The 27873-nt window shown below is 49.2% G+C and overlaps 1 protein-coding gene across 1 annotated transcript; it reads left to right on the forward strand.

Moving 5' to 3' along the window:
* Positions 1–2731: 2731 nt before the first annotated feature.
* DHRS11 (dehydrogenase/reductase 11) lies at positions 2732–27793 on the forward strand (the record flags this gene model as incomplete). The annotated part of the gene is made up of 7 exons (XM_082493331.1): positions 2732–2863; positions 18226–18435; positions 24361–24455; positions 24915–25044; positions 25713–25805; positions 26468–26533; positions 27611–27793. The coding sequence occupies 7 exons, from the start codon at positions 2732–2734 to the stop codon at positions 27650–27652; spliced, it is 768 nt and encodes a 255-aa protein (XP_082349457.1). The 3' UTR covers positions 27653–27793.
* Positions 27794–27873: the final 80 nt, after the last annotated feature.

The raw sequence follows: 27873 nt of genomic DNA on the forward strand, positions 1-27873 counted from the left end.
ATGGCAAAAGGTTAATTCGGCAAAAGGAGGACGTTTCCATCCTTGATGTGAAGAAGGGGAGTCCTTTTCGAGGTGGTTCTCTTTAATCCAATACTCCGTTTGTCACCTACAGGGAAAACTGCAGAGAGCGGAGCTGTGCTGCTTGTGCAGGCACCAGGAGCAGGTGCAGACAGGTAGTTGTCCTTGGTAAAAGGGATGATTTCATCAATTAAGTGGAGTGTTTGTCCTTTTCTGCTTTACCAGGAGCTGAAATGTTGGGGGGGGGGGAAGGAAATGAATTCAGATGACTGTTTTAAATGCAGTGTTATTGCAGGCTGCTTGGGAGATTTGGTGCTTGGGGTTGCAGCTTGGAGGAAAGCAGGGAGTACTGGAGCCACGGCGGTGGTTAGCTGGGGCTGTATGTGGGGTTTGCGATGCGTAGGATGGCAGTGCCTACCACCCTTACAGATTTATTAGGGTCAGGGGGCTCTTTTTACTGTAACAGGCCCCCCTGTCCCGCTGCCCAGGTGGGACCCCTGTGCTCGCTGCAGGCCCCCCACCCACCCAAGCTTGCCCCCCCCCCCAGGAAAATCTCCGGCACCTCTTGGGTGAGATGCACAAGCACCACTTCAGGTTTGTTTGTTTGTTTGTTTGTTTGTTTTTAACAAGATCAAAAGAACCTGAATACCTGTGTATTTTTTTTCTTTACATTTTGGTTTCTAATTTTCAGTGACAGGCTGCACCATCAGCTCTAGGGGTGATACTTCAGAATCTGACTTTTAATAATGTTCTCCTTTGTCGTGTGGCAGTTGACAGGAGGTTTAATTAAGCCGCACAGCTTAATGGCCAGCGGAAAGGGAATGGACGGACTCATGGAAACCATCAGGCTCAGAGCCGCAGAGCCTCCAGCTGAGGAAGTCCCTGGGCGACACATGGCTGCAGCGCATCGCTGCCTCCTCTCCCAGGTTTATGCTTATTTTCTAAACTTCTGCTACTTGTTACTGCTGAAGGTGCTTCTGCTTTGGAGGGAATTTAGTCTGTGCGGCTGTTTAACTGCTTAACAGTTCTTACTACAGCCCTGGGAGGTCTCGGGGTCAGGACCATGTGCTCTGCTGCAGGAAAAGTCACACCCAGGGGAAAAATCCCCAAAAGATGTATTCCATAGCAAGTCTAATTCCCTGTTTCTGACTAACCTGCTCCCGGTGGAGGGTGAGAATAGCCCGTCTGTCTTATTCCTGAGGGGTCGAGGATTTTGCTGTGAAGCTTATGCAAGGCTGCAGCGGGATCCAAGCACCAAAGACCTAGTTTTATTTTTCTCCCTCTTGTATCATTTGTATACAGCTCGCCTACGCTGTCCGAACCTGAGTCCAAACCCATTTTTAAGTTCCTTGTATTATCTGTCTCTAGTGGGGAACCTGAACGTTGCTTTTTCAGCAACATCGTGCTCACATCTCAGATAAACTCGGGCAGGGAGCTCTGTACAGCCACCACTCGCCCTGCTGGCACGTGCGGCTCCCTATTCCCCTGGGGATTTGAACACCGGCGTGGTTTGGATGCCCAAAATCTCAGATTTGATAGATAATTTGGGCAATAGCCGCAAGTGCTTATCCCCCCTGAGGCCTGTGCAGCCATCGTCCCCAGCAGGGACTGACCTGTCTGTTTATTCACGCTCGTACGTTTACAGCCCCCCTTTGCCCACAGCAAGCAGTGAAGGGCGCACCAGGGCTCGCTGCCCTTTTCTCACCCAGATCTCTCCTTCTGCAGAGTTTAAACACAATTGTTAAATCCCAACCCTTTCTTCTTTCATAAATTAAATACCTGTACTTTTGGTCTCTCTTGTTTCAGTTAATCCATTCCTTAAAAAGTTTCTGCGACTTACTCAAACCCGGTCCTGGGGGTGGGGGGGTGTGACAGTTCCTTCACAAACCTGCTCTATCCCGGCCCGGAGCTCTCCCCTCCCATCTCACCAGACCCAGTTTCTCCGTCCCGAACCCACTGCTCACCTTCCTGGCGGTTTGCCGGGCCGCTGCCTTTGGGCTCCCTGTGGCTGTCCCGGCACCCACAGCTCCTGCCCGGGGCTGTGGGTTTTGGGGGATGGATGGGTGCGAGCATCTCCGCTGCAACGGGAGTGACCCTCCGGCAGCACCGGCTCTGCCACGGCTGACTGTGGAGAAGCAGCAAAATACAGTTGCGATTCTCCCAGCTGTATTGCATTTTTGGATGTTTTTTGACTTCGGTACGGAACAATTTGCTGTAGGGCAGGAGTGAGTGGGGAATTCAGTCAGTGATGGGGTTGCAACACAGCTCATGGAATTAGCGCATGGCTGAAGGGGAGTTAATGCAGCCATTTCGTGCTAATAAACTATTTTTGACTACAAGCAGCCCGTCTCTATGCGTCGCCCAGCCGACATACCGCATTTTACCTTTGAAGACAAAAAGTCACTCAGCGGCATTTCACCTCTCTGCTTCCAGGCGTCGGCCCTTCTCCCTGGGCACGTTTTGGGGAGGAAAATCCCCAAATCAACAGCGCGACCCGCCCGTCACCGACCCGCGGGCTGAGCCCGCACAAACTCGCTGCGTGCCAGGCGGCGGCGGCGGCGGCGGGGCGTGGCACGCAGGGGGCGTGGCCGATAGAGCGGGGGCGTGGTCGTAGGCGTGTCCAGCAGGCCGGGGGCGCGTCCGTGGGCGTGTCCGTGGGTGCGGGCGGGCGGCGCATTGTGCGCGGCGGCGGCGGCGGGGCCGGGCCGGGGCCATGGAGCGCTGGACCGGGCGCGTCGCGCTGGTTACCGGCGCCTCCGTGGGCATCGGGGCGGCCGTGGCGCGGGCGCTGGTGCAGCACGGCATGAAGGTGGTGGGGTGCGCGCGCAGCGTCGACAAAATCGAGGTACCGGGGGGATACCGGGAGGGGGGGGGCGGGGAAGGAGGGGGGACCGGGTCGGGAGCGTTCCACGGGCCGGCCCCCGCCACCTCCCCCCCAGCAGGCCCGACTGGAGCGGGAGCGCTACTGGCAGCGCCGGGCCTCGCCGGCTGCCTGAGGCGCGGCCGGGCCGGGGCTCCGCCGTGGGACGGGCCGATGGATGCCGGAGCGTGTCCCCCCCCCGCCCCTCCGGCTGCGCGGTCACATCCCCGGTCCCAGGTCGGTCCCCGCCGCCGCGCTCCCGCCCCGCTTCCCGGAGCACTGCTGGAGGGAAGAGCGCGGGGGGCGCAGCCGTGCGGGGGGTCCAGGGAGCCCCGGGGGGGGTTGTCCCGCCCCGGAGGAGCGGGGATGGTCGGCTGGAGGATGTCCGAGGAGCAGATTCAGTTCGGGGGGGAATATTTTTTGAGCTTACCTGTTATTTAGGTTAAAAATAGCAGCTGGCTGGTGGCCCCTGCGCTGCGCTGGGGGTGCGCGGAGCTGGCCTGGGCTGGGAAAGGTTTCAGGGCACGATAAACCCCACTCGGTGGGATGGAACATCTTTCTGTTCAAGAGATGGGATGTTCTTAAGAGTTAATCTTAATATAGAGTTTCAGTCCTTAATACGTTGCTCACCCCTACGATGAGCATCTCTAGAGCTAAGTCGAAAACCTCACAGCATTGGCTTAAAAGATGGTTAAAAGAAATAGTTTCTGGGGAATCCTTTCTTGTTGTTGGATACGTTTGTAGGCTTTGCCTCGCAATGGCACAAGCTAAAGCTTATTTACTTTTTAAGACCCTTCCTCTGACGGAGGATGAAAGTTATAGTCAGACAGTTTAAATATTTTCATCTTGGTGGTTTGGTGCCCACTCAACTAAAGGAGATCCGTAGAAACATCCAGTGTTTGTGTTTCCGTAGCAAAGGCAATAAGGACTTGCTGTGGACAGGTATCCACACCAAGAATAAATTGTCAAAAAAATAATGGAAAACAAGGCTTGTCATTGCTGGTGTTGCTGAGAAGTGGGGTTAAATAAAGAAACACTCAGAAGTAACAAAACTTTCTCCATGCTTCATCGTGAGTCAGAAAGACATCACTTGCAGAGAGGAGAAAATACACCGATGTAACTTATTTAACTGTCCTTTGGGGCTTGCTTCTTGTTTTGGACTTCCTGACGTTTTGAAACGGTGGTTTACAGGGAAAGCCGAGCTCTCCATGTGCAGCTGATGGTGTTTAATGTACTTTCATTCCACGGCTTCACGAAGCTGTTGTAGCCTCGCGGTGTCTGGTAAAGGATGCTGTAAAGGATGCTGTTGCTTCCCATTCCCCTCCAAAGTATAAAGAAAAGCCATTTCCAATATTGCCCTTTCTTTTGATTTTCTTTTGAAATATTTTGATTTTCTTTGGTAAAGAAAATCAATGAAACTTTAGTTTTCCTTACGTGCTACAGAGGACTCCTTTCTGAAGCCTGAAAATCCTCCTTTTTGAAACTTTTCTGGCAATAATACTGTATAGATTTAAGAAAGTGTAGCCTTCTAAAGGCTTTGCCTTTTCATTTGAATCAGCGCAAAACGCAGTCACATTTTGTACAGGTGATTTATCTGGGTTGCATGGTGTGTATGTTTCCTGAGCAGTGCTGACTGCTTGGCATCTTCCAAGTCTCTTTCTACTGTCATGTTTCAAAAACCCGTGTTAAACACCGCAGCTAATGTTTGTCTGTGCTTGCTTCTTTCTCCCATCCTCTCTAAGGACCGCGTTGTGTTTGCAGCACAGAGTCGTTTGTTTTGGTAGGTGTCTGGACTATGTTTTGCTCCGTTGCTATTCTGGTTTTGTTTATTGCGAAGCATGTTTCCTTAAAGAGGAAGAAAATCCCAGAGATGCTGCTTGCTCAGGGAAGGGAAGGTGGTGGAGTGCGAGGTGGTCCAGGGTCACTCCAGGAACAGATCCATCACCTCAGACTGGCTGCCAGGGACGCTTGTGTCGGCACAGATGAGGCGTCTTACTGACTTCTGCCACATCTTCAAAGCAGAGTTGTTTATGATAACTAAGCTTTCCTCCAGGAGCTTCACCTCGTGTTTTTATTCTTTTAAAAAAAAAAAAAAAAAAAAAGAAAGAGAAGAAAGAGGAAGGTGTTCAGGCTTCAGACTATTGGGCCCATGCTGGGACTTGGGACTTTGGACGTGGCAGTAAGAAGCCATCTCGAGGAGCAGGAGTTGGCGTTGCATGCGGGGGATGACCGTGCTGCGGTGGCACGACGGGCGATGCAGCCAGCCCCCATCTCGGGAGCTGCCAGTGGGGCTCCTGCCTGCTGGAGGGGCTTTAGATGCTCTGGGCAGTTGGAAGGAAACGGGAAGGTCCACGCCATCGGCGCTCTGTGAGCATGTCGTTACCTTGATAAGTTATTGTATAACCAGGTCTATCCACAGAATACACTCATCTGTTCTCTCTGGCTGCTGATTTTTGAAGTCATTGTTGGTTGGGAGCTGGGGGATGGCATCCTTGTGGGGATTCGAAGGATGCGCTCATTTGGGAGAGCGCCTCAGGCGTAAGGGGCAGGACGGGGCAAGCGGCGCTGGTGTTCAGGGCTGGGGTGTGGTGACGGAGTGATGAGGGGAGAGAAATATGAAGGAGGCTTGGTGTTGCCAGATGTGAATAAAGGAGAGGTTAGAGCATCACAGCCATAGTTGCTGCAGGACAAATCTTATTATTGCTGTATTAAAATGGAATAATTTGCTAAATACCCCGTTGGATAATGGTGTATGGAGGAGTGAACCCAAAAAACAAATCAAGGCAGCTTGAAATGGAAAGAGTGCAAACAGTGCAATTTAAAACCGGGAGTACAGAGACTCCTGTTGTAGCACAAAAGCATATGTTTTCATTAACATTTTGCACCAGTCATCCATTTTTAAGGTAGAGTGGCTGGAACTAGTCTATATGGTGGTTTTATAACCTACTGTAAACTCGTGACTGAAAGAGTATGTTGTCTTGTAGGGAATTTAACTTAGGCTGTAAATGCTATGTCAAGATTTCTTAATCTCTTGGAAAATCAGATAAGGGCTTGAGGCAAGATAAAGAAGGAATTGCAAAGTTGTGGTTTTGGTATTAAACCCGTGTCAGGACTCCAGTGCTCTTCATTTGACTTTTGAAATAAAAATGTTAATGTCTTACAAAACCTACAAAAGTCTTTCCTTTTTTTTTTTTTTTTTTTTTTCTTTCTTGCACTGGCTCTGTAGAAAAGCCATGTGCTCCACTTGCCTTGAGTTAGTGCTCCGGCTGACTTTGGTGGTAGCATTTCAAAATTAGATTTGATTTTTCTTTTGTCGCATCTGTGTCTGTGCGGGCATGGCAATCGCTGGCTCCGGCGGCTGGGTTTCCCCTCTGTAATCGTGCCAGCTCTGACCCTCTAAAATGCAATGTTGACCCTCCGGCAGTCCGTGCTCACCAGCAGCCTCGTGTTCCCCACTCCTTGTGCCACCGTTGTGAGCGGAGACTCCATGTGTGGGTTGTCCAACAGTAATTTTGTTACTATAGTCAGACTTTGAGAAATAAAATATAATTAAAGTGGCTTTATTTTACTTTTGCATGCCAGGACATAATTTGGGTTGAAAGCTTGTTTTAAATGAGAAGCCTAGAGGTACTCACAGCTGGTGTAGACTTTTTGGGGTGTGCTCTTGCTGTGTGTTTTCTGCTCTTCAGATACCTACACGCGTTCCAAGTCAGGAGTGTGTCAGTGCTTTAATGAATTAGCCAAGAGTTTTTAGCAGTCTGCAAGATCAGGCTTTGGTGGAAGCTGCTCCCTATTAGACAATCACCTTCACAGGGACTCCCTCGCTGATCACTTGGGTCTCCAGCGTGCGAGACTTGCTGTGATTTGATGACTTGGTACAGCTTAGCTGGTACCCGATGGCACATTAAAGCCGCAGTCACTCCATCCTGCAGACAAAAGGCAGAGTATCGCTTTTGATGGCTTCACTACAAGGTTCTACAACATCCTTCCTCCTGACGTTTTCCAGAAATTCGTATTTAATGTCTGACTTCTTGCAGCAGCACAAAAAAGGGAGAGAGTTTCCCCACACATGGGACAAAACACTTCTCCTCTGGCTGGTAAAACACTCTCTGGTCTTTTATTAAGTGTGATGCGTAAGTTTTATTTTGCAGTGTTCGTGCCCTGGGGTGAGGGGAAGGCTTGGCAGGGGTTTTGGTAAATGTAGGGTCTGGCTCAGAGGCACAATAAAGGCATTGAGGTACCCTGGAACGTTTCTTTTGGAGCACAGGGAGCTGTTTCCAACAAGTTTGCAGCTGACACTTAGTATTACACTCTTTTTTAATAATAAAATTTAATTTCATGTATTTTTATATTTATTTTTATATTTGTAGAGAATGACAGAAGTGCTGGTGGGAGTTCTCCCTCTGGCCCCGGTGTCGCAGCACTGGATCTGTGCATGCATTGCTGCGTGGCCGGGGCCATGGCCGACGGGAGAAGCTCCAGTCGGGACAGTCCCACTCGCTTCAGGTCAGGCAGCACCTGATACTGCTGCACTCAGTTTTGCTAGAAATCTTCCAGCAGCTCATTCATTCCTTTGACACTTTGCTGTAGGGTGGCCAGGGGCATCTGCCGCTTATTTTGTGGGTGTTTTTTTTCGGTTTTTGGGTTTTTAAATTTTTTTTTTTTAACCTTATTTTTTTCCAACGCCTTCCAAGTGTTGTTAATTCATCACTTGGAAAAGACTCCTCAGGAGAGGTGTGGGAAGTCAGCTGGCTCCTGCGATCCTTCACGTCACTGCTGCGAATAGCTGAGCTGGCAGGGTTGAGCCATCAGGTCAGAGCTTGGCGTGGTGGCTGGCTCGTCTTGTACAGCTTGTCCTGGGCTCACAGTCTGCGATGGGAACACCTTGGGTCCACCACAGGCCAAATAACAAAGTGTCCGGCTGCTCCTGGGAGATCGGCGAGCATCCCCTGGAGCAGTGGTACCCAGCTGCTCTGCCAGAGGGGCAGGATGGTGGGGAGATACCTGCTGCCCTCCCAGAGTAGTGAGGGGGGGTTGGAACCCTCGGGCAATGGCCTGCTTCAAGGCGCCGGTGAGATTTAATCATGGATGTCGTGTTCTAAAAAAAATGATCTTTTTCTCTTTGTTGGGGTGCAGAGAGCGAGCTGTGCAGGAAGCAATAAATGTGGTTTAAAATACAAGGTTTAACCGATTAATTCTAATGCATTTGTGACAGTTATTGATCAAAGGTAACATTTATAACCAGGGACTGCATTGTCAAGGTTAGATCTTGCTCAAGAAATAGCCTTTGATAAGCTGAGCTATTGATTGCAGGTTCGAGCAGTCCAATCTCTGAAGAGCCTAGGGCTCGCTTCGTCAAGCGGCGCCGTGGCGGTGTGGGAGGAGGGAGAAGTAGCTGAGCCTTCCTCCTGGGAGCTGAGCATCCCGAAGGAGCCATTTGTGTGCTGGTTGATCCCTTCCACTGATTGCTGCCTGGGCCATGAGGTGCAAGGGAGACTCTCAACCCCTTCAGTGCTCCAAGGTGGTTAATTAATGGCTAAATTGTTTCATAGTAGCTGAATGTGGAATTTAATTATGTCGCGTGCAAATCATGTTGATGGCTTGGAGGTCAACTGGTTAAAATTTTGGCCTCCCTCTGTGGGTGTCCCTGTGGTGCGGAGTGTCCCTCTGGGGTCTGTTCCTCTGCCCTACAGCTGGGGCTGGGTTTCACGGGGCGTTCCCGAAAACACAGGTTTGCCTCTGTGCCCACACTGTCAATCCAGTGATTTACAGCAACAACCTCATGGCTGAACATGAGAGGTGTGAATTTTGCTGCCTGGCTTCCATCCGCTGGGCAGCCTCTGCGGCTCCTGTCCTCCCTGTGCCGAAAGTGGATAAGCCGCTGTCCCCAAATGCTCATCGTGGACCTTGTTGCTCCCTCTCTCCTCTGTCCCGTTGCCCTCCTGGCATGTAGGCCTGCAGAGCTGCTGGGCTGCATGGTAGCCTGATGAATTACTGTTTTGGTTTTTTTTTAAGGCAGGATAATCCCAAGGCATGATCCCCGTATGAATGAATGACCTTCAGAATCTCCTTGGCCTCTGGAAGGACTTGTTTTGTGTTTGGTGAAGGCCTTGCCTCAGGGATGGTGGGTACTCAAGGCCTCCGAGGTGCTTTTATTGCCGCTTGTCCCTGACCCCATCCTTTCCTGAGTAAATACGAGAGATCCTGTAATTGCTATCCTGAGTAGTGGGAACAAATGCTTCGCTGGCCTGATGGGTTTCCTCAGCCTTGAAGCTCAGGAGGCACCTGGGAGAAGGGTTGCTTTGAAACTGGGTTGGATTCGCCCTCCTCTGCCCCCAAAATGTGCTTTAAAAATGCCTTACTGCAGCAGCCCCCCTTTTTCTGCTTCTCTTCTGTTCCCTTTGGCTTTGCAATAGAGCAGCAATACCAGGGTATGTCACGCTCGCAGCCTTAAAAATAAGCAGTAACTGAGCCTTTTCTGGGATTTTGGAGATGTGGTGGGGTTCTTGTTCTGCCCTGTGTAACAGGGCAGATCAGGTAGCTGTCCCGTGCCTCAGTTTCCCTGTGTAGAACCTGACAACTGCTGCCCTGGGGCAGTGGGAGGGCTGGATGGGGACAGCGTGCCAACATGGAGGGCTTTTTTCTGATCTGTGTTTTGGGTTTATTGGGGCAGAGCACCTGGGCACAGCGTTGGGGAGTAAGTACGATGGTGGTTTTCCTGAGGCTTGTTAATAGTTAAAGCTCTGCAGAAAGTACTGGCTGTGCCAAAGCTGAGCTTTAACCCTTGCTCCTGCCAGCGTCCATGTGGGAAGTGCTAATGGTAATTTCCTGGCTGAAAATATCATTATTTTGCCTTTGTTGGCCCTGGGTGGGTTTGTGCCCACCCTGGTTCTATACGGTAAAATGGGACCAGGGTGCTGCAGGAGCAGAGGGACCTGCAGGACCTGCAGTCTTGCTCCTTCAGCCAGACTTTTCTCCCCGTTAGGCTCGTGCAGATCAGCTGCAGCTCTGCCCAGCTTAACTGGGGATTAGCATCGGTGTAGAAGCGAGCAGCGCTGAGCCTGCTGCGTCCGGTGGCGTTGGCGTTGGTACAGATGTTTAATCACGGCACTTGCAGCTGCGCGGCGATGGAAGTGGTAATCCCTGCTGTCGCTGCTGCTCGCTCCAACCACAGCTGGGCTGGGGCGTGTGGGATCCTTCGTCGCACTTGTTGGTGGGTCATAGATCTGGGGTGTATTAAAATTCAGGACCCGTCAACTGAATTTTGGTACTGGGGAGCGTTGGGCACTGGCGGGGGAAGGCCTGCTCCTCTCCGAGTGTGGGTTAATCTGTCTTTTCAGAAGAGGATTCGTTGAGGATTATATGGGTGCAGGATGGGAGCCGGTGAGACAGGAGCGCGTGGGGACCACAGCTCTCGCCCTGCCCTTGCAGCAGGAATGCTTGCTGCCGTGTCACGAGCTTCAGAGCAAAGCCAGGGCTGCGCTGTGGGGTGTTGAGAGGGGAAAGGGCCGATCTCGTGCTCTGACGGTGAGACCTGCTGTCCGGGTACAGCTCTCTCAGTGACAGCGGCGGGTGCTTTGCAGGCAGGCGTGCTGTGTCACAGTGAGGTGTGGGGTTTGGCCAAGCTGTGGAAGCCCAGCGGCTGCGATCGATGCTCAGATTTTCCTGGGCCCCCGAGTGAGGAGCTCAGAGCTCACCAGTGGGTTGTCGTCTGCTGCTTCTTTGTCTCACAGGTGGGTACACTGGGGCTGGGAAGGGGGAAAGTCCCCCTGGTGAGCTTGTGACAGAGCTGGGAATGGGTCCTGGCTGCCATCAGGAGCGCTCCCGAGTCTTACCAATGAGGTACAGTGATGTACTCGGTTACAACATGTGTTATTCAGGGTGGGCAGGTGCTGATGGTTTCCACGGACCTCTGATCACACCCAAGATCTTCAGGGTGCCACTAGGCATCTCAGACTTTCACTGCTGCAAGACCAGGTGAAGTTTGATTTAATTAAAATAAATATTTTTTTTTTTTGACTCCCTGAGTGTAGTGGAGGTGTGTTCGCCTGCGGTGGAGATGACACAGGAGGCATGTGCAGTGATCTGAGGGTGTCAGGCTGAAGCTCAGGCTCGGCTTTGCCCTCCGAATGGTGTGTTTCCAGGTTGCCTTGGAAATCTGTGCTCGAATGGGCGGCAATCCTGCCTGCGACACGTGCACCATCAGGTCTGCTGTGTGTGCAGACGCTTGGGTGTCTTGGAGCTACGTGGTCTTTGAACCCTGCTTGTGAAGGCAGCCAAGGGCTGGTGGAGGACCGCAGGTGGCTGCGATACAGCAGCTTCAGTCTTAATAAGAGTACTGTATTCCTTGAGGAAGGAAAGCATCTACGTGCCCGGCTGCGTGGGAACCTGCTTTATGCATGTTGGAGCTGAAGAGCAGGCAGGCACCTATGATGTGTGTCTCAGGATAGTCATACCTCAGAATAAGCAAGAGATATTGCTCTAATGAGCTGTCATCGTAGGAGCAGCGTTATTTCCTCCTCCCCCATGCCAGCCTGTAGCAACGTGATCTGAGCAAGCAGTAAAAAAAAAAAAAAAAAAAAAGAGAGAGAAGTGCCTTCAGCCTTGACGTAACGAATGATTGTTTGAATGCCTTAAGGTAGCAGGGACGTTCAGGGCAGTGTAAATGGGGCGATTTGGCTTGCATGTATGACACTGGAAATGTAAAATGAAATGAGCAAGGAAAAAAATAATCCTGGATGTTTAACTACTGAAAAAGTGCAGGGAGCAGAGAGGGCTTGGAAGAAAGCAGTGTGAGCCTGGAGCAGTATGGGAGGACAGTGACCAGTACTGGGAATACATGACTGCTCAACTAGACCCCTGTTTAGCAGGGAGTTTTGCTTCAATGCCTGGGATGAAATCAGCTTGAGTGGTTCCCTTGGGCCACGCTGCACCTACAGCAGGAGACGGGCAGGAGATGCCACTCGGCCCCTACAGAGCCCATGGGAGGGGTTTGCTGGGCAAAGGGCAGGTACTGTGTTGATGTTCAGTGTCCAGAGCCCAGGCACCACCCAGGAGCTGTCCCGGACAGCTGATGTTGGGAATATGCCAAGATGTAATTTTGTGCTGTCTCTGGTGGGTATCATATATTGTGGCAGCACCACGGGTGTGAGGACCCTTGCAGGAGGGCAGGCTGCCGTGCTGCCGTGCCGCCGTGCTGCCGTGCCGTGCTCTGTAGCCCTGATGATGACTGCGGTCACAAATACCCGGCTGGGACTGTTACCCCTTAGTTGCCTCTCCATGGTCTGCTTCTCACTGCAGGAAGCTGATAAACAGCAAAGAGGTCCAAGAGGTTCCCCGGGGTTTTATTCCTTTCTCTTCCACAAAATGAGATCTGATTTTTCTGGGTTATTTATTATACAAGTGCTGATTTTTGTGTGCCACCTGTGAATCTTTGCAAGGACTGTAAAGTCAGTACATTCAAGATGATACAGGGTGAAAAAAAGGCATACAGGGACTTAAATTTTGTTCAAGTTTTGATCACTTTTTTTTCCTTTTCCTGTGCCAAGAGGTGGTGGGTTTCTGGACCGGTGTGAGAAATTCAGTCTCCCTGATCAGGCAGCCTGTAGTTGAGATGCACTTCAGGTTAAACCCTGAAATGTGCTAGCCCTTCTTCGTCTGTACTGGGGTTTGGTATTGGTGTCCCCAACTGGGTACTGCACATTTGGTTTTCCATTTAAACCTTATTTTGTGAGCTTTCCTATCCCCACTGTTCTGCCTTCTCCCCTGGAACAGACATGGATCAACTTAAAGCTCAGGAGAGGGAAGGAGAATCACTTTACTGTTTTATTCATTTGAAAACTCCATTCAGACTCCCATGGAGGCCCTCTCTGGGCACCTGGTGCCAGGCAAAAGGAACTGGAAGAAATGTGAAGTAGAACTCATCCTTGGATCATATCTGGCAAAAAGCCCCAGGTACCTGGCAGCTCTAGGGAGGGGCTCAGTGTGATTATCTTCATTTTACAGATGGGGAAACAGCTCTGAATTTTGCCCATGGTCACAGAGCACACTATGGAAATAACCCCCAGTCTAGTGCTTTATTCACTACATATCTCTTCCTCTATTATGCTGTTGCACTGGTATTAAATCTTAATTAAAAGAAGCTTCAAACTTGCCAATTAGTAAAATGAAAGGATTTGTAAGCCCCCAGTTTTCTTTCACAACTGTGATGCTGTTCGTTAAAATCTTTCTCCTTCTTTTCCTTTAGATAGCAAAAGTAATTGGGGTGACTTTGGTTTCTTTCCAGTTGGTTTCTTGGTACAGCTATGTATTTAAGCATGAGCTAAATCAGTAGGATGCAAGTACCTGTGATGAATGGCAGGTTAGATTAAAAATTACCTAATGGTTTCTTCTGGCTTTAATCTCTCTGAACTAAGTGTGTCTGAAGTTAATAGGATGGTTTGCCAAATAAAGCCCTACGTGACTCTTTTCTTTTTTCCTCCCCTTAAGAGTCCCTTTAAATGTTTATATCAATTAGTTTTGTAAAACCATTTTACCAAGACTGAATCTAAATGCATGGCACTGTGCCCTTCCCAAGTCGTATGCACAAAGAGCATTAACCCCTTCTTGGGAAAACTGATGTATTCTTAACATGGAAAACCTTCCATAAATGCGAGGCATCCTTTTCGACCTTTAAAAGCAGACAACTAAATAGTGTATAGTAAGCAGCATGACTAGGTATTCTTCTTTGTTTTACTTACATGTAGGTAGGTCCTAGGTGTTTGGGTTTTGGTGTTTTTTTTGGTTTTTTTTTTTTTGTTTTTTTTTTTTTTTCATTTGCTCCTTCATTTATCCAACACTGCTGGCAGCTGAGATAAATCACTGTGATGTCAATGGAAAAATTGGTGTCTAAGCAAGAGACACATCGCAGCCTGTGTATCCAGTACATACTGCTGTATTGGCTCATTATATCACACCAGTAATTTTGATGCCCTTTGTGGAAAGCTGATCTTTCATGGGTGTTGCAGAACTTGCCAGGTACTGTGTTCATGCTGGGTAGTGTATCAGAATTACAGGGGCGAGGGCTTGCATCCATGGCAGTGGATGGCTTTAGGTTAAATGTTTTAACACATAAGGTATCTATTTCTTCTTTATGTAGCATTATCCCAGTTTGTACCAGTAACTATAGCACCTCGCTGTCCATTTCCAAGCATCCAGTGGTAACAGTGTGGTACAGAGATGCTCAGGTCTTGTTTCCAATCTTCAGCTCAAGCTGCTGGAGGTGCACTGGCCCTCACTTGTATTGGTGTTGCTTTATGTGGTCACTCTCAAGTTGCTTATGAAATCTGGAAAAACAGCATTTATTTTTTTTTTCCTTTCCATGTGCGTGTGGTGTGCTTAAAGTGGAATGAGCATTAGTTGAGTGACTTAATGGGTGCTCTATTGCAAGCTCCCTAATTCATAGAGGTGCTTTACATAAGTCTTCTCTTGCAAACTTGCCCGCAGTTGATGTTTCTTTGAAGAGCCTGTGATGACTCTTTATCTATAGATGGTTGAAGCACATTCAGCTCTGCCTGGATGTCAGTGGTGTTCGGCACTTCATTTTTCAAAGGGAATTTGTTAACATAAGTGTAGCCTGAGAGATGAAAGGATCCATGTTGAGTCTCGTTTGAGGCGGCTAGACACCAGCCAGGAAAAGAAAGATCTTGAGAGGTATTTGATTTCTCTGGTCAGTTGTGGCAGAGAAGCTTTTCTCCAAGTAAGAAAGAGTTTTGTCTTTGTGTATCTAGGACATAAGCTAAGGAATTTGACTGGGAAAACAGGATGGGCAGCTCCACCACGACAGCCACTGCTGTCCAGAGTACCCCTTGTTTCATCTGCTCCTTCATCTGAGTTGCTGTGCTGCAGCCCATGGTGTTTAGACCCCGTCTGCCTCCATCAAGGAGCTGCACTGAACAGTGAAGGGTTTCACTGAATAGTGAAAAGTGACAGCTGAACATGGAAACAGAGATATTAAACACGGCGTTTCCCTCTGGGCTGTAGATGAACTTGTCTGTCCTTTCCCATCCATGCTGATGGGCCCTTCTTCCTTCCAGCCAGCTCTCCTGGCATGAGTCCTTTTTGGGGGGATTCACCCTAATCCCTTGTGCTTGTATTTCTCATCTTTTAAAATCATTGGCGTTGCTTTATTCAAGTTCAACGGGGCTGAGTTCAACTGGACCAGTTCCTGCCCAGAGCTGTAAGCTTTCCTCCCTGCAGCTCTGGGATGCACCGTGATGCTCTGCCTCAGGACACGGTGGTTGCCCTGCTTTTCCTTTCTGTGTGTGAGTATGCTAATTTTGAAAGACAGCACCCTGCTTTACCTGCGACGAGCACTGACACCAGCAGTGAAAATCGGAGGCACCACTGAAAAGATAACTCAACCCAGCTTTCAATCAAGCAAACTAAACGCAGCCTGACAATTGCAGGAGGTACCAGGACACCAGCCCTTTTCCAAAAGCAAATTAAGACCATACTCCTGGCCAAGACCTAGTGAAATAGGAAGAAAACGTGCCAGACACGAGCCCTGGTACTTTACAAGCAAATACTGAATGGGATGGATTCTTTAGTGGAGTGCTTGTGTTTGGACAGTGGGATGGAGAAAGCTCTGTAGCTGTCAACTTGGTGCCAGGTTATGAAGAATGTGGCTGATGGCCCCTTGCCCATCCTTCCCTCCTGTATCTTTGGAAGAACAAGGCCCCATCCCGGGAGTGGTTTAGCACCTTCCAGCAGCCCTTCATACTGCTTTTCATTTTCTAAATGCTGTTCTTGCAGATTTTTTCCCCCAACTGTTTTCTCAAGTGTGTATTCTGATCTTTAAAAAGTATATCTTTTTCTACTATTATCAGCACATACTCAACAAGCTTGCATGTATAACAAAGTGGAACTGGCCCTGGGAGGGTACAGAGAGGTACGATTCAGTCCCAGGGGCACCTTTGTTCTCTGTCAGGCAGAAATATTGTCTAGCTCAGCCCAAGCAGAGCTCTCCAGAGAGCGTGATGCTGTTGGGATGTATTGATCTCCAGGCTGAACTCAGCGTGTCTGTCCCCTTCTCGCTTGGTGCTGTGAGAGCAATAATAATAATTCTTGTGTTACTGCAATGCCTTCACTGAAGCAGTACCCAGAAAGGAGAGCAGCGTCTGGACCAGACCCTTAGACCTGGGCTGGTTTTAGCTTGTCATTGATGAAGGCTGTGGATTGCGGTGAAAAGCAAATCAGAAAAGCTTAAACTCACTGTTCAGGGACTTGGCCCACCTCTGCAGTGGTCTTAGGTATTGAGAAAGGTTGAAAATCATTTACTGAACAGAGCCACTTGCCCCAGAGTAATTAAAATGAATGTGCTTGGGGCGCAGAGAGTGGTTTGGAGGTCCTGGCTTTTCTGCCCCTTTCCCAGTAAGGATGCTCAGCCCTGTTCTGTGTAAGAGAAATTTGGTCACCGAAAAAGCCACTGAAAAAGAGCACAGTTTATGAGCTGGGAGCCAGTTCACATCTTCAGGTGAATTTTTTTCCCCTTTTTGGACTCTGTGGCATCTAACTGAGTTGCCAGCCCTCCTTGTTAGCTGAGGCACACAGCCGTTCTATGTTGTGCTGGCTGGGGAGCAGAGAGCTGATTCTAACAAAACCTCAGGGATCAGAACCTGCAGGTTTCCCGGACGTGCTGGTGTCAGACCTGCGGGGTGGCATGCACTGGAGGCCAGCTGGATGGGAGCTGGGCCCATGCTTTGGTTTGGCATTCACCAGGTCCCGTGGTGTTTGTGAACTGATGCAGCCCCACAAGCTCTGCTGCCTCCCAGCCTGTACCGGGGGAGCCAGTGCTGTGCTGTCTCTGATTTTTTTTTTTTTTTTTTTCTTCTCTTTCCCTTTTCCCTTATGTTCCATGTTTGTTTTTTTTTCCTATCGTCTAATGTTTATTTCAGAATTTGGACATCAGGCTGGCTAACAAACTCTGCGACTGTCACTGATGCTGGGTGGTGAGTCTGCCCCTGCGGCAGCCACCAAAAGACCAGCTCTGCTAAGTGAAAGGGTCAGGGGACACCAGGGCTTGTTAGCTTCCCCTGGGAGAAAGACACCTTCGATGCTCTGGTTTGTCATCGCTTTCATTAGAGCAAGCCATGTCCGAGGCCAGCATGGCTCTCCAGGCTCCTCCCCATGTCAGTACAGATGGTGGGGCTGGTTTCAGCATCTGCCTTCTCCAAAATGTGGGAATTGCTCCATGTGTCTTCCCTGAGGGCCAGAAGGGACTGGGCTAGTCTGGGAGGTGATGCTGTACCTCAGATCGGGCAAAAAAAGTCACCAGTCCTCCAGTTTGAGCTTCCAAGTGGTGTTTTGGGCAGTGCTGTGGCTGGTGACCTGGCCGCCCCCATGTCCTTGTTTCTGGCCAAAGCTGGGTGAGCTCCAGGGCAGGTGCTTGGCTGGAGCTGGGATGTTCTGCAGCCGCCTTCACCATTCTGCCATCCTCTGCTTCCAGCCAGGGCTCTCCTGTGCTGGGCCTCGCTCCTCCTTTTCTGGGCTGTGAATTGCAGTCCTTGGTATGCAGGGAGGAGCTGGGAGGAGTGGGAAAGCTGCCTCTGGCAGGAGAGCAGCTTTATTGCACCCTCTGAAATGTCACGTTGGTGAAACCGCCGCGGGTGATGGCGTTTGAGTGATTTGGTGGACATTTGTAGCCAGAGTCCATCTCTCCACAGAAACCAGACATCACGTGGCTCTCGCCTCGCACTGGAAGCTGTCACTGTCGCTAATATGACACATCAGAGATGAGATGCTGCTTCTCATTAGCATCAGGGGGTAAAGGGCATCCTCCAGAGGATTTGGTGCGGTGGCTGCTGCATCATTAACATAGGCGGCCAGCAGCAGCTCTTGGCCTTTCATTTGCTTTACATCATCTAGTTTTATAAAAGATCTGGATGCTTGGAGTAATTGTTGGTAATGGCTAATGAAGAATTGTCAGGCATGTGATTGCCACGTCCTTTATCCATGCGGCAGCATGGCAGACTTGCAGCCTGCTGCTGCAGCAGTATTTATTTGTATTTTGCCAGCACCTGCTCACCTCGACCTGTATTGCCTGGGGTGATGGACGAGCACAGAGTGTGTCTTCAAGTTTAATAACTTAAAGGCTGAAGGGCTCAGACTCTCATGTATATAGATATTTCTTTTTTCTTAATTAGCATTTACAATGATTCTTTCCAAGCGCCTGCTCTTAAGACGGGCTCACTGGGAAGCTGCCGTGTTTTGTTAGCCCTGGGGTGTGATTTTAAGCAAATGGCTGGATAAGCTGCTCCACAAGGAGAGGAGGCTGATGTCTGTTTTTGTCCTTCCTTTCTCTTCCCTAGAAATTGGCAGCTGAATGCCAGAGTGCCGGCTATCCAGGGACCCTCATCCCATACAAGTGTGATCTCTCCAATGAAGAGGAGATCCTGTCGATGTTCTCCGCCATCAAGACCCTTCATCAAGGAGTTGATGTCTGCATCAACAACGCGGGGCTGGCTCGCCCAGAGCCCTTGCTCTCAGGGAAGACGGAGGGCTGGCGGACGATGATAGATGTGAGTAGCATCGCCGGGAGAGCGGGAACTGTGCTAGATTTTTATTTCTTCTGGCCACCAGCACCATTGTCCCCACCTATTTATTTCACGTGTGCAGAGCTGAGGACGTGCTTCCCATCTGGCTCTGACATGGCCTGGGTCTGCTGATTGGGAAGTGGGAAGACATCCTGCACTGCTGAGCCACATGCCTTCACCTTGAAGTATGGAAACGTGCAATGCCTTCAGCAGCATTTTTCCTTTAGCTCAATGGCTTTCTAAAGGGTGATGAGCCTCACTTTTTTTTTCTTCAATAAAATAGGCAATTGAATGCCAAGTACTGGCTTTTGTAGCTAATCCTGTTAGTTGTAGCAGTGGGCTGTAAAACAGGCAGATTCTTTTTGGCTTAAAAAGCTGTAATGCTTTTTGTCTTTATAGCTTAATTTTCTGCCCGTAATCTGATTAAAGCTGGATGTGAATGAGGCAATTTCATATACCGAACTGGGAGTTTGTGCAAATGGTCCATGCCATTTACTAGCAGCACTTCTCCCTAGGTGCTGCTGTGCATCTTTTTGGGACTTCTCCATCTTTTGTCATTATGTGACGGCCTTTTTCAGCACACAGCAATGACAGCCACGGCTGTGGGACCCTGGGCCGGTTTACGTGCCCTTGCAACGTCCCTTTTGTACTGGCCTTCCTGCAGCTCTGGCCAGTGAGATGCTGAAACAGGAGCTTTCCCAAAGGTGATTTTCCCCTCCTATACTACCTACTTTTGTGCATGAAAGCATCATCCTCATAGGAATAGGAGTCAAAGTAGTGGCTTTGAGTAAACCTTGCAGCACCTCCTGCAGCTGTGAGAGCTTGTCCTAGTGAAGGAAAAGACATGTCTATTTGAAAAGCTGCTTGAGGCCACTACGCCTGACGGTGGAGTCAGCCAGGATCTGTCTGCTCCTGCAGCAGCCGGTGGCTGTTCATCCAGTGGGCTGTGTAAAGCAAAACAGAGGCACATCGAGGCCTCAGACTCCTGCTGCCAGGGCAAGAGCTGCCATATCCCGGCTAATTAAGTTCTTGTTAGGATTTTGGCCGGTCTGCTGGCTGCTGTGACTGCAGCCAAAGCAAGCTCAGCTCAGCTTTGTCTGCCTAGCCAGGCTTTTGTGGGTTGCCTGGCCTGGGTCACTGCACAGCCGCATCTCCCCGTCCCCGGTTGCCATGGAGTCTTTAAAGAAAATTAAGTGAAGTGTAGCTGAGGCTGAGCTGGTGTAAAGCATGGCACTTCCCAGCATTGTCTTGCTGCAAGCCCGGTCCTGTGGGTCTCCTGCGCCTTGTAAACTTCTTGTGCTGGTTGCTGTCTGTGGGATCTTGTGTGGATGGCTCCGTGGATGCTGTGTGTCCCTCACACTCATTTCTCTTTGTTCTTCTGACCTTTTGTTCTTTGTAAGGTGGGCAGGCTGGGGGAAGCGTGTGGCTTTTGCCAGCTGAAGGCCCTTCCCCTCTCCATGCTTTCTTCCCTGGCTGCTCAGGTGGGATTACTCCCTTTGTTCCACCTGCCACCAGTTTTAGGGAGCAAGATTTTGGAATGGGGATTGTCCTGTATAAAACAGTCCCATGTTGGTATTTACAGTTGCCTGACATGGGGTTTGGGAGCCTGGGGGTCACCCTCCTTGTGGGTGCTGCTGTGTGCACCCTTTGGAGCTGCCTCGGGGTGATGGATGGGGTGGGAGGAGAGGCAGGGTGGTGGCTCCACAAGGGCTACATCAGGAAACCAGGCTGGGGGAATATTTTATTCCTGGAGGTGATCTCTACAGCTATATCTGCTCATTTGCAGACTGAGACATCCAAGCTTTCTTCGTATACTGGCAGATTTTATTCCTCTCACCCAGCAACTAGTGGGTTTGCTCTTGGCTTGTGTGTAATAGTCTGAAGAACACTTGCACCTTTAATGCAAAGATGAAGCCCTGGGACCTTCCAGAGCCAAAAGCTTCACCCACCTCAGCCTTGGCAGCCTGACAAGCCTGGGTTTTACTTTTTAGCCTGTTGGTAAGTGGTAGAAATAGCTCTGGGTTTTTCCTTTTGCTGTGTGTCCCCAGGTTTGTGGCTGTGACCTCCCTGCTGGGAAATCTTGCTCTCCAAGGGTGCCATGGCTGTGCAGGTGCCAGCGTGGCAGTGGGGTTTGGGAAGGGTTGTGCAGTGACAGCTCTCTCCGCTGTGGCATACCAGCCCCAGGGAAACACTCGCCAGGCCCATTTCTTCTGCATGCTCTGAAGCTCTTGGAGGGTCAGGATGGGGGAAGGTTGCCAGCGCCTTTCACGGGCCACTGGGCTTTGCAGAGCTGTGCAGGAGCGGGGAGGCTTCTTCCAAAGGTCCCTTGGAATAAGGTGTTAGTGAGCAGCGCAGTTTGAGAGACACTGTTGGAGACTTTCAGTGTACTTCTGGGCTGCACGACAGAAGTTTCTAAACAGCCATCGATCTATTGATTTAGGAGGCATTAGGGCCTTAAATTAAAGGCATGTTTCTCTTTTTGGTAAATTGATTTTTGTTTCCATGCATTTTTTATGAGCTTTGAGGCTTTGTCTCCTTCCAGGCTCCCCTCTTGGTATACCTATTCCATAAAATTTCTTGCTATACATCTAACAGTCAAAATCATGTTATCATTTACTTATTCCTCCTCTTTTTTTAATGATCTGGTTCCTTATTGTCTGGTATCTGTTCCCAAGAAGGAGCTGCACCTCCCTGGGCTGCAGGAATCTCATGTTAGGAATTGTGTCTCCATTACCTTACAGCAGCGCAGAGCCCAGCACTGCCAGCCAGCGAATTCGGTGGGTGTGAGGGAGGGAGCGTGTTATCACAGGCAGGTTCTGAGCCCGTCATCTTTTGGTTCACAACTTCTCCCTCTTTCTCTGTACTTGTTTGTGAGGTTGTGCTTGACATGAGGCTGGAGCAAAGTCCTTCAGCCACCCCTGATCCACACAGGAGTAGCCGGGGCTGGGTGCTGTGTACACACTGACTCCAGGCTCTGGGATTTGAACAGCTCCTTCACGTTTTACCTACTGACCTTTACAGCCAGGAATTCAAGCTGAACTTTCCATTTGCACTGTTCAGGGCACAAAGGACTGCAGCACACATCCTCTCACTCCTCTAGACGCTAAATGGGTTTGATTCTTCTTGGCATTATTCATTGACCGGCGAGGCTCTGTTCTTGCTTTCATATACCATCTGTGCAGAGATGTGTTTTCTGTAACCTGCGTTTTCATATGTGCTTAGGAACTGGGATACTCATTTTGATGCCTTAGAAAAGGCTGATTCTGGGAAGTGAAATGCTCAGTGCTTCCAGGAACAGGATCTTTTATATTCTCCCAACCTGGCAATTGGAACTCATTAATTACTAGAAAATGTGCCTTCATTGTTTCTATTGCATTAGCACACACACGCGGCAGTCGCAGACCTGCTGCATTGTGCAGCATGCTGTGCAACGGCAGAGTGCAGATGTGTTGGCTGTCTTTGCTAAGGGACCTTTGAACCTTTTGTTCTTAAAATAGGAACAAGGCTGAAAAATGTCTTGCATGGATATTTGTAACAACAGCCTTTAGATTGTTTCTTGAAGTGATACAGCCTTAAGACTTGCTCATTTTTCAGGCATGTTTTTAGGTTCCTGAGTGCCTGTTCCACATATTTTAAAATGGGTTTTCACCCCAAAATCCTGTGGGTGCTATGGGGAAAAGGCAGCGAGACAAACCCAGCTCAGCTGCCTTCCAGACGGTTGTTTTGTTGTACCAGGGTGTCTTATCGTCTGGGCTCTGGACTTTCCCGTGTGGCTGTTGATTAGTATCTTGCTTTGCCAGTAGTTGTCAAAATGTTGTAACTCTACCCACGCAAGGAAGCATTGCTTAGAGTGAGTCACAGCATTGGAGTGGGGCTCAGGCTTTTAGGCTGATGTTACCCTCTAGTGGCCTACAGAGATGGAGTGAAGCTGGGAAGCGACTGCTGCAAAGACGCCATGCCTGGTGCCTTCAGGGTGTCCTGGGGCAGGGAGGAAAGCAGGGATGTTGTTTGTCACGAAGGCATTTCATGCTAACAATTGCCAAGATCTGTATCTGAAAGGACTTGGTTAATAGGTCAGACTGGAGTGGGTTACTCCTGCTTTCCTTGACCTTCTTACTGTGAAATCCAAAAGCCTTCAGATGCCCTGCCTGCTGCGGGCTTCGCTCCAGTGCTGAGGTGGTTGTACAGTGCCACTTCTGCTGATATGTCTGCTAACCTTCTTCCTTGCACAGCCAAGGTAAATCTTCAACCTGGTGCCAGGGAATTTATCTCTGTAGTTCCAGGTATGATGACTGAGATATCCGGCAGTTACTGTGTGCTCAACCAAAGTGCACTTGGATGAGGATGATGACTCTACTTGTTGTGTTGCTTGGGTACTCTAAGATCAGATAAGCATGCTATTTATCTATCGCCAAGGCAAAAACCCATAACATGGCCTCTAGTAACGAATAGAAATAACAACCAAGACAAAAGCAGTGACCGGAAGATTCTTCAGCTGACCCCACGCGTCCTTAGTCTGCTGCTCAGTAATTACATCTCTCAAATCCACCCCTTTCTGCCTCTTACTTTCTGGTCTCCAAAGTAATGTTCCTCTCTTGCGTGTCCTTTTGTGCTAGCAAGTCCTAGTTAGCCTGCCCCATTCTTGTTCATAAGTTTCACGGGGATGATAGCCAGCCCTCTCACATATCCTTCACTCGCTGTCCCCATGGCCTTGTTCCTGCTGCTCCTCCCATTAATAGTTGCACCTGACTTCTGATTCAGCAGAAATTTAGTGCTTCCTGGATATTTAGTTCACAGCGATGTTGACTCATTTAGTGAGCAAAGGGACATGCCATTAGGTAGGACCTGCCAGTGCGTCCTGCCTTGAAATGGTTACCTCCTTTCTAGAGTGCTTCAGCAAACACTTTCTAGCTTTCAGCCACTTTTCCAAGTCTAAACCACTATGAACTTGAGTAATTAGCACTGCTGCTGAGACCACGTGCCCATCAGTCTTGCACACGCCTCTGGGTGCTTTGTATTCCAGCTGGGGGAATTTCTATAGCTCCATCTTCCTGGAAACTTTGATTCTGTTTTATGGTCAGCAAATGTCCAAGGCATCTGTGCGTTAACAGTGGCACATCGTGGAAGTGATACGACTGAGTTTAACTGAGCCACGGTGTGCTGGGAAGTGCTGGCCCAAAGAGCAAGAGCTTGGAAAGCTTTGAATCCTGTGCTGAAGGACTGGATAAATTGCCGTGTCCTTTCTTCCTTGGCTTATCCAGTTAGGGCTGAGGAAAATGTCAGTGGACAGTGTGACAGATTGGTGGCTTTCATATCTGCAGGGTTACTTGCCCACTCTGGCTTTCCCCATGGCACGATGTGATCTTTGGCTTCGTTTGTGCATGGGAAGCTTTGTTGGCCTGTTTGCAGTGCTTCTGAGCACCTGGCTCTCTGACAGGCAGTATCTGGGGATTTCCTGGTTAACTAGCTGACCTAATTACCTGCTGTTAGTGTCCTATCAGCTGCCCAAACACCAGTGTGCTCAGTGCTGTACAAAATAAACAACTTTGTCTCCTGGACAGAGTGCTGACTGTGGGGAGGTGGATTTGTTCTCCCTTACTTTGCACTCTACCCTTACGCTTGCCCATAAAACAATTAAGTCCATTTATTTCTGGCAGAGGCCAAGGCTGTCTCGCAAAGCTGGGTATTAGTGCCTCCCCTGCACAAACCCCTTGTCACTGCCGCCCCGAGCTTGGTCGCAGCGTGATGTGTGGTGTGTGTATGTGCATTTCCCTCTGTTGGCGTTTGCAGGAATTGCTGTGAGTCGGGGACTGGAACCTGCCTCCGCAGCTTTGGGTGTGCGGGGGGCAAGTCAAAGGGTGCCAGACAGGGCTGCTGGTCCTAGTTTCTTCGTCTTTTCTCTTCCCTCAGGTCAATGTGATGGCTGTGAGCATCTGTACCAGAGAGGCCTACCAGTCCATGAAAGAGAGAAACATCGATGATGGGCATATTATTAACATTAACAGGTACGTAAGGGGGAAACGTGGGATCAGCCACGTGTGCTTCCTCCTCCCCACCTCGCAGAAAGGATTTAAGTAGTGGAGCTTTAACCTTGGAATGGGCTGATGTTGCCCAAGGAGGGATTTTCCAAGGATTGCCATGGTTGATTTTTCAAACCACTTTTTTTAACCTCTGCTGGTCTAAATGCAAGAAAGACCGAACCAGGGAGAAAAAGTTAATGCCAACCACTTGCGATGGTGCAAGGTTGAAGATTGAAACTTCTTGACCAGCTCCAGAAAACAGCCATATGGAGAGGACCCTCCGGTGGTATGCATTCCCCGCAGGAGAGGGGAATTCCTCACGTAGCCACCACGTCAGCGTCTCTTTCTGTGTTCATTATGGTGGTTTGAATATCCTGTTGGTTCCTTCCCAGGACTCTGCTTGCCTCCCACCTCTCAGCACTTCCCTTTCTGCTCTCTCCTCAGCATGAATGGCCACAGCGTTGTGCCACAGTCGGTGGTGCATTTTTACAGTGCCACCAAGTACGCGGTCACAGCCCTCACGGAGGGGCTGAGGCAAGAACTCAGAGAAGCAAAGACCCATATACGAGCTACAGTGAGTACTGTGGGCTCTCGTCCTCTCTCCTGCTTTTGTGGGTGGTAGAGAGCTGACAGGCTTTATGGGACAGAGTTTTTCCCTTTGGAAAACAGGCAAGGAAATGCAAAAATAGCCCTTATCCCACTGGGAACGTTCAAGTCCTGTGGCCAACTGTCCCTGGCCACCTCTCTTTCCCAGCAAGATAGAGACTAGGGGGCAGAAGGCACGGCGGCAATGAGCTGTGTCAGGGAATAAACTTTTTGGGTGCGTGAAGCAGGCAGTTACTTGTCCAGGAGTGAGGGGAGCTCATGACAGCAGAGGGAGGCAATCAGCTGGGCTGTGTGCTGTCATTCAGAACTTGCATCTCAGAAGTGACATGTCTAGAAGTTAACTTGTATTGCAAGCTTCTCTGTTGTTTTCTGTGATTCTCTGTCCCTTTGGGGCATGAAGAGGGGAGCACCCATCAGCAGTTCCCCACAGTTACCTGCCGCAGCAGTCATTAAGGCAAAGTCTGCTCTCTTAAACTATTCCCCTAGAAAAAGGGTGAGGAAGGAGAACAACAGGGGCTGTTTTTTTTGGCTTTTTCAGTGCTAAGAAGTTATCTTCTTTTTTTTAATTTATTTTTTTTATTCTTTTACTGAAGGGAAATTACAAATCCTATTAGGATGTGCTCTGCTTTTTTCCAGTGTATATCTCCAGGACTGGTGGAAACGGGATTTGCTTTTAAACTTCATGATAATGACCCCGAGAGAGCTGCTGCAACCTATGAGAGCATTCGGGTAGGACACGGAGAAATGGAAATGGAGGGAAGTGGCTCTGATTATAGTTTAACAGCCTCTCTCCTGGCTAATAGCACAAGGAACTAGTTCTGCAGAGTGCCCAGTGCTTTCCAGGATGTAATCAGCATCCCCAAAGTCTCAGCACTCAAACATCAGATTTTGCGCTGATATTTACACACTACGTAGAACTTCATTCAGGTTCAGTTTCCCACTCCCTATATTTTTTCTTTTATTTTGATGTTCCTGTAAATAAATACCTGTCAGCTTTGACATTTTGCAGGCTATGACTTCTTTGTTGAGGAGAAGATATAATAAGCAAATGTTCCTACACAAGAAGAAATGTGAGAGCATGTTGTCTTGCAGGTGGCTAGCACAGGATTTCTTGTGCTTCTCAAGGAATTTTCGATAAGGGTGGTAATGCCTGACCTGGCAGAATTCCTTTGCTGGTAGTAAGATTATTCACAGCAATGGAGAATTATCAGCACCAGACACATCCTTTGTTAAATTTTTTAATGGATTTTTTTTTTCCTGCTTGCTTGTGTCTTTTTGACATGCCCCAGTGGCATTGTTGAAACTCATTATTGATGCTTAGGAAAGGAGTGATCTTATGGTTAACTTCCTGAGGTGCTCTTTGATTAAGAATCTCTTTCCTGTCTTTCCAGTGTCTCAAAGCTGAAGATATGGCTAACGCTGTCATATATGTCCTCAGTGCCCCACCTCATGTACAGGTAGGCTGTGGTTGGGTTGGAGGACTCTGCTGTGGGTGGATGAAGGCAGAGAGGGTAACTGCTGCCCTGACATTTGCTAATTGGCATTGCAGCCACTGTATCAGCTGTGTGCTTAGCGGAGCCTGGGCTGGGGATTAACAGTGATCACGTTTGTTTACACTTCCCTTATGGCAGCCATGGGATTGCGCTGCTTGGGCTGCTGACAGCCCTGCAGATCCAGCAAAGGCTGCTCTGACCCCAGAGAAGGACTGCACAAGACATGGGGAATGGGAGGGATATGGGCACAGTCTGCCCTTTTGGATGGTGCCATCTGAGATTTGCTGGTAGTCTTGCAGTTGGGTAAGGTTCTGCCAGTTGCCAAATAACATGTTGGGCTTGATCCTGCCAAGTGCTGTGTACCTCCCCAAGGGAGGGAGTTCACTTAGAAGAGGCTTAGCTGAAAAGTAAAATTACTGAAAAGAAAATTGGTTCTGTTTTACCTCAAAGAAGGATACTTGTGCTGCCAGAGGGATTTCCCTCCTGTGAAACAAGAAATAAGTGACCAGCTTTGAGCTGGAGCCAGGAGGAGGCAGAAGCAGTGTCAAAGTTTAGGATATGCAACATAAAAGTTCCTGTTGCAAAAGCAAACTTTGATCACGAGAGGTTTAGCAGCCCCTTGCATGACCTCTGCTCCTTTAGAGCAAGATGTGGCCATCTTGACGTTGGATCAGTAGTGATAGCTGGCCTTCTTGTCTTAAGAGGATAAAAAGTCCTGCCAGTGGCTGATCAAGCAGTGTTTCTGCTTGACCCTCCGTGACCATGACCAAACTGAAGACTTGAACCATGAGAGTTTATAATCAGTGTCATCTTGCACTCTTTTCTGTGCATGTTTGTGCTTTTATCCCTTCTGCTAAAGGCAGAGCAGTCACATTCATCTTTATTTCTTTCTAATATCTCCGCTAAGCAGCCTCATTTCTAGTCACAGGAACTTTCTTCATGTGCAGCTTGCCACTGTATTGGTCCAGCATGGAAGTGCCCAGTGTAGGACTTACAATGGACTTCAGTGCGCCAGTAACATCCTATGTTGGTCTCTTCTAGATTGGAGATATACAGATGAGGCCCACGGAGCAGATATCATAGCGAATGAAGAGGACTGTGAGCAGCACCATGTATCCACTCCACTTCGAACCCTCTGGCAATTTAGGGTTTCGTCGGCTGGCTAGCAATGTTTTAATCAAGTACCAAGGATCATGTTTGAAGAATTCTTTTTCTCTCCCTCTCTCTGAGCTGGTGCTGGTGCTGAGCCAGTTTAAAAAGAAATAGTAGTGGGTCTCTTTCTCCCCCACTCCTTTCTGAAACTG

The sequence above is a fragment of the Vanellus vanellus genome, assembly GCF_965231255.1.
Source record: "Vanellus vanellus genome assembly, chromosome: 19".
Classification (NCBI taxonomy): domain Eukaryota; kingdom Metazoa; phylum Chordata; class Aves; order Charadriiformes; family Charadriidae; genus Vanellus; species Vanellus vanellus.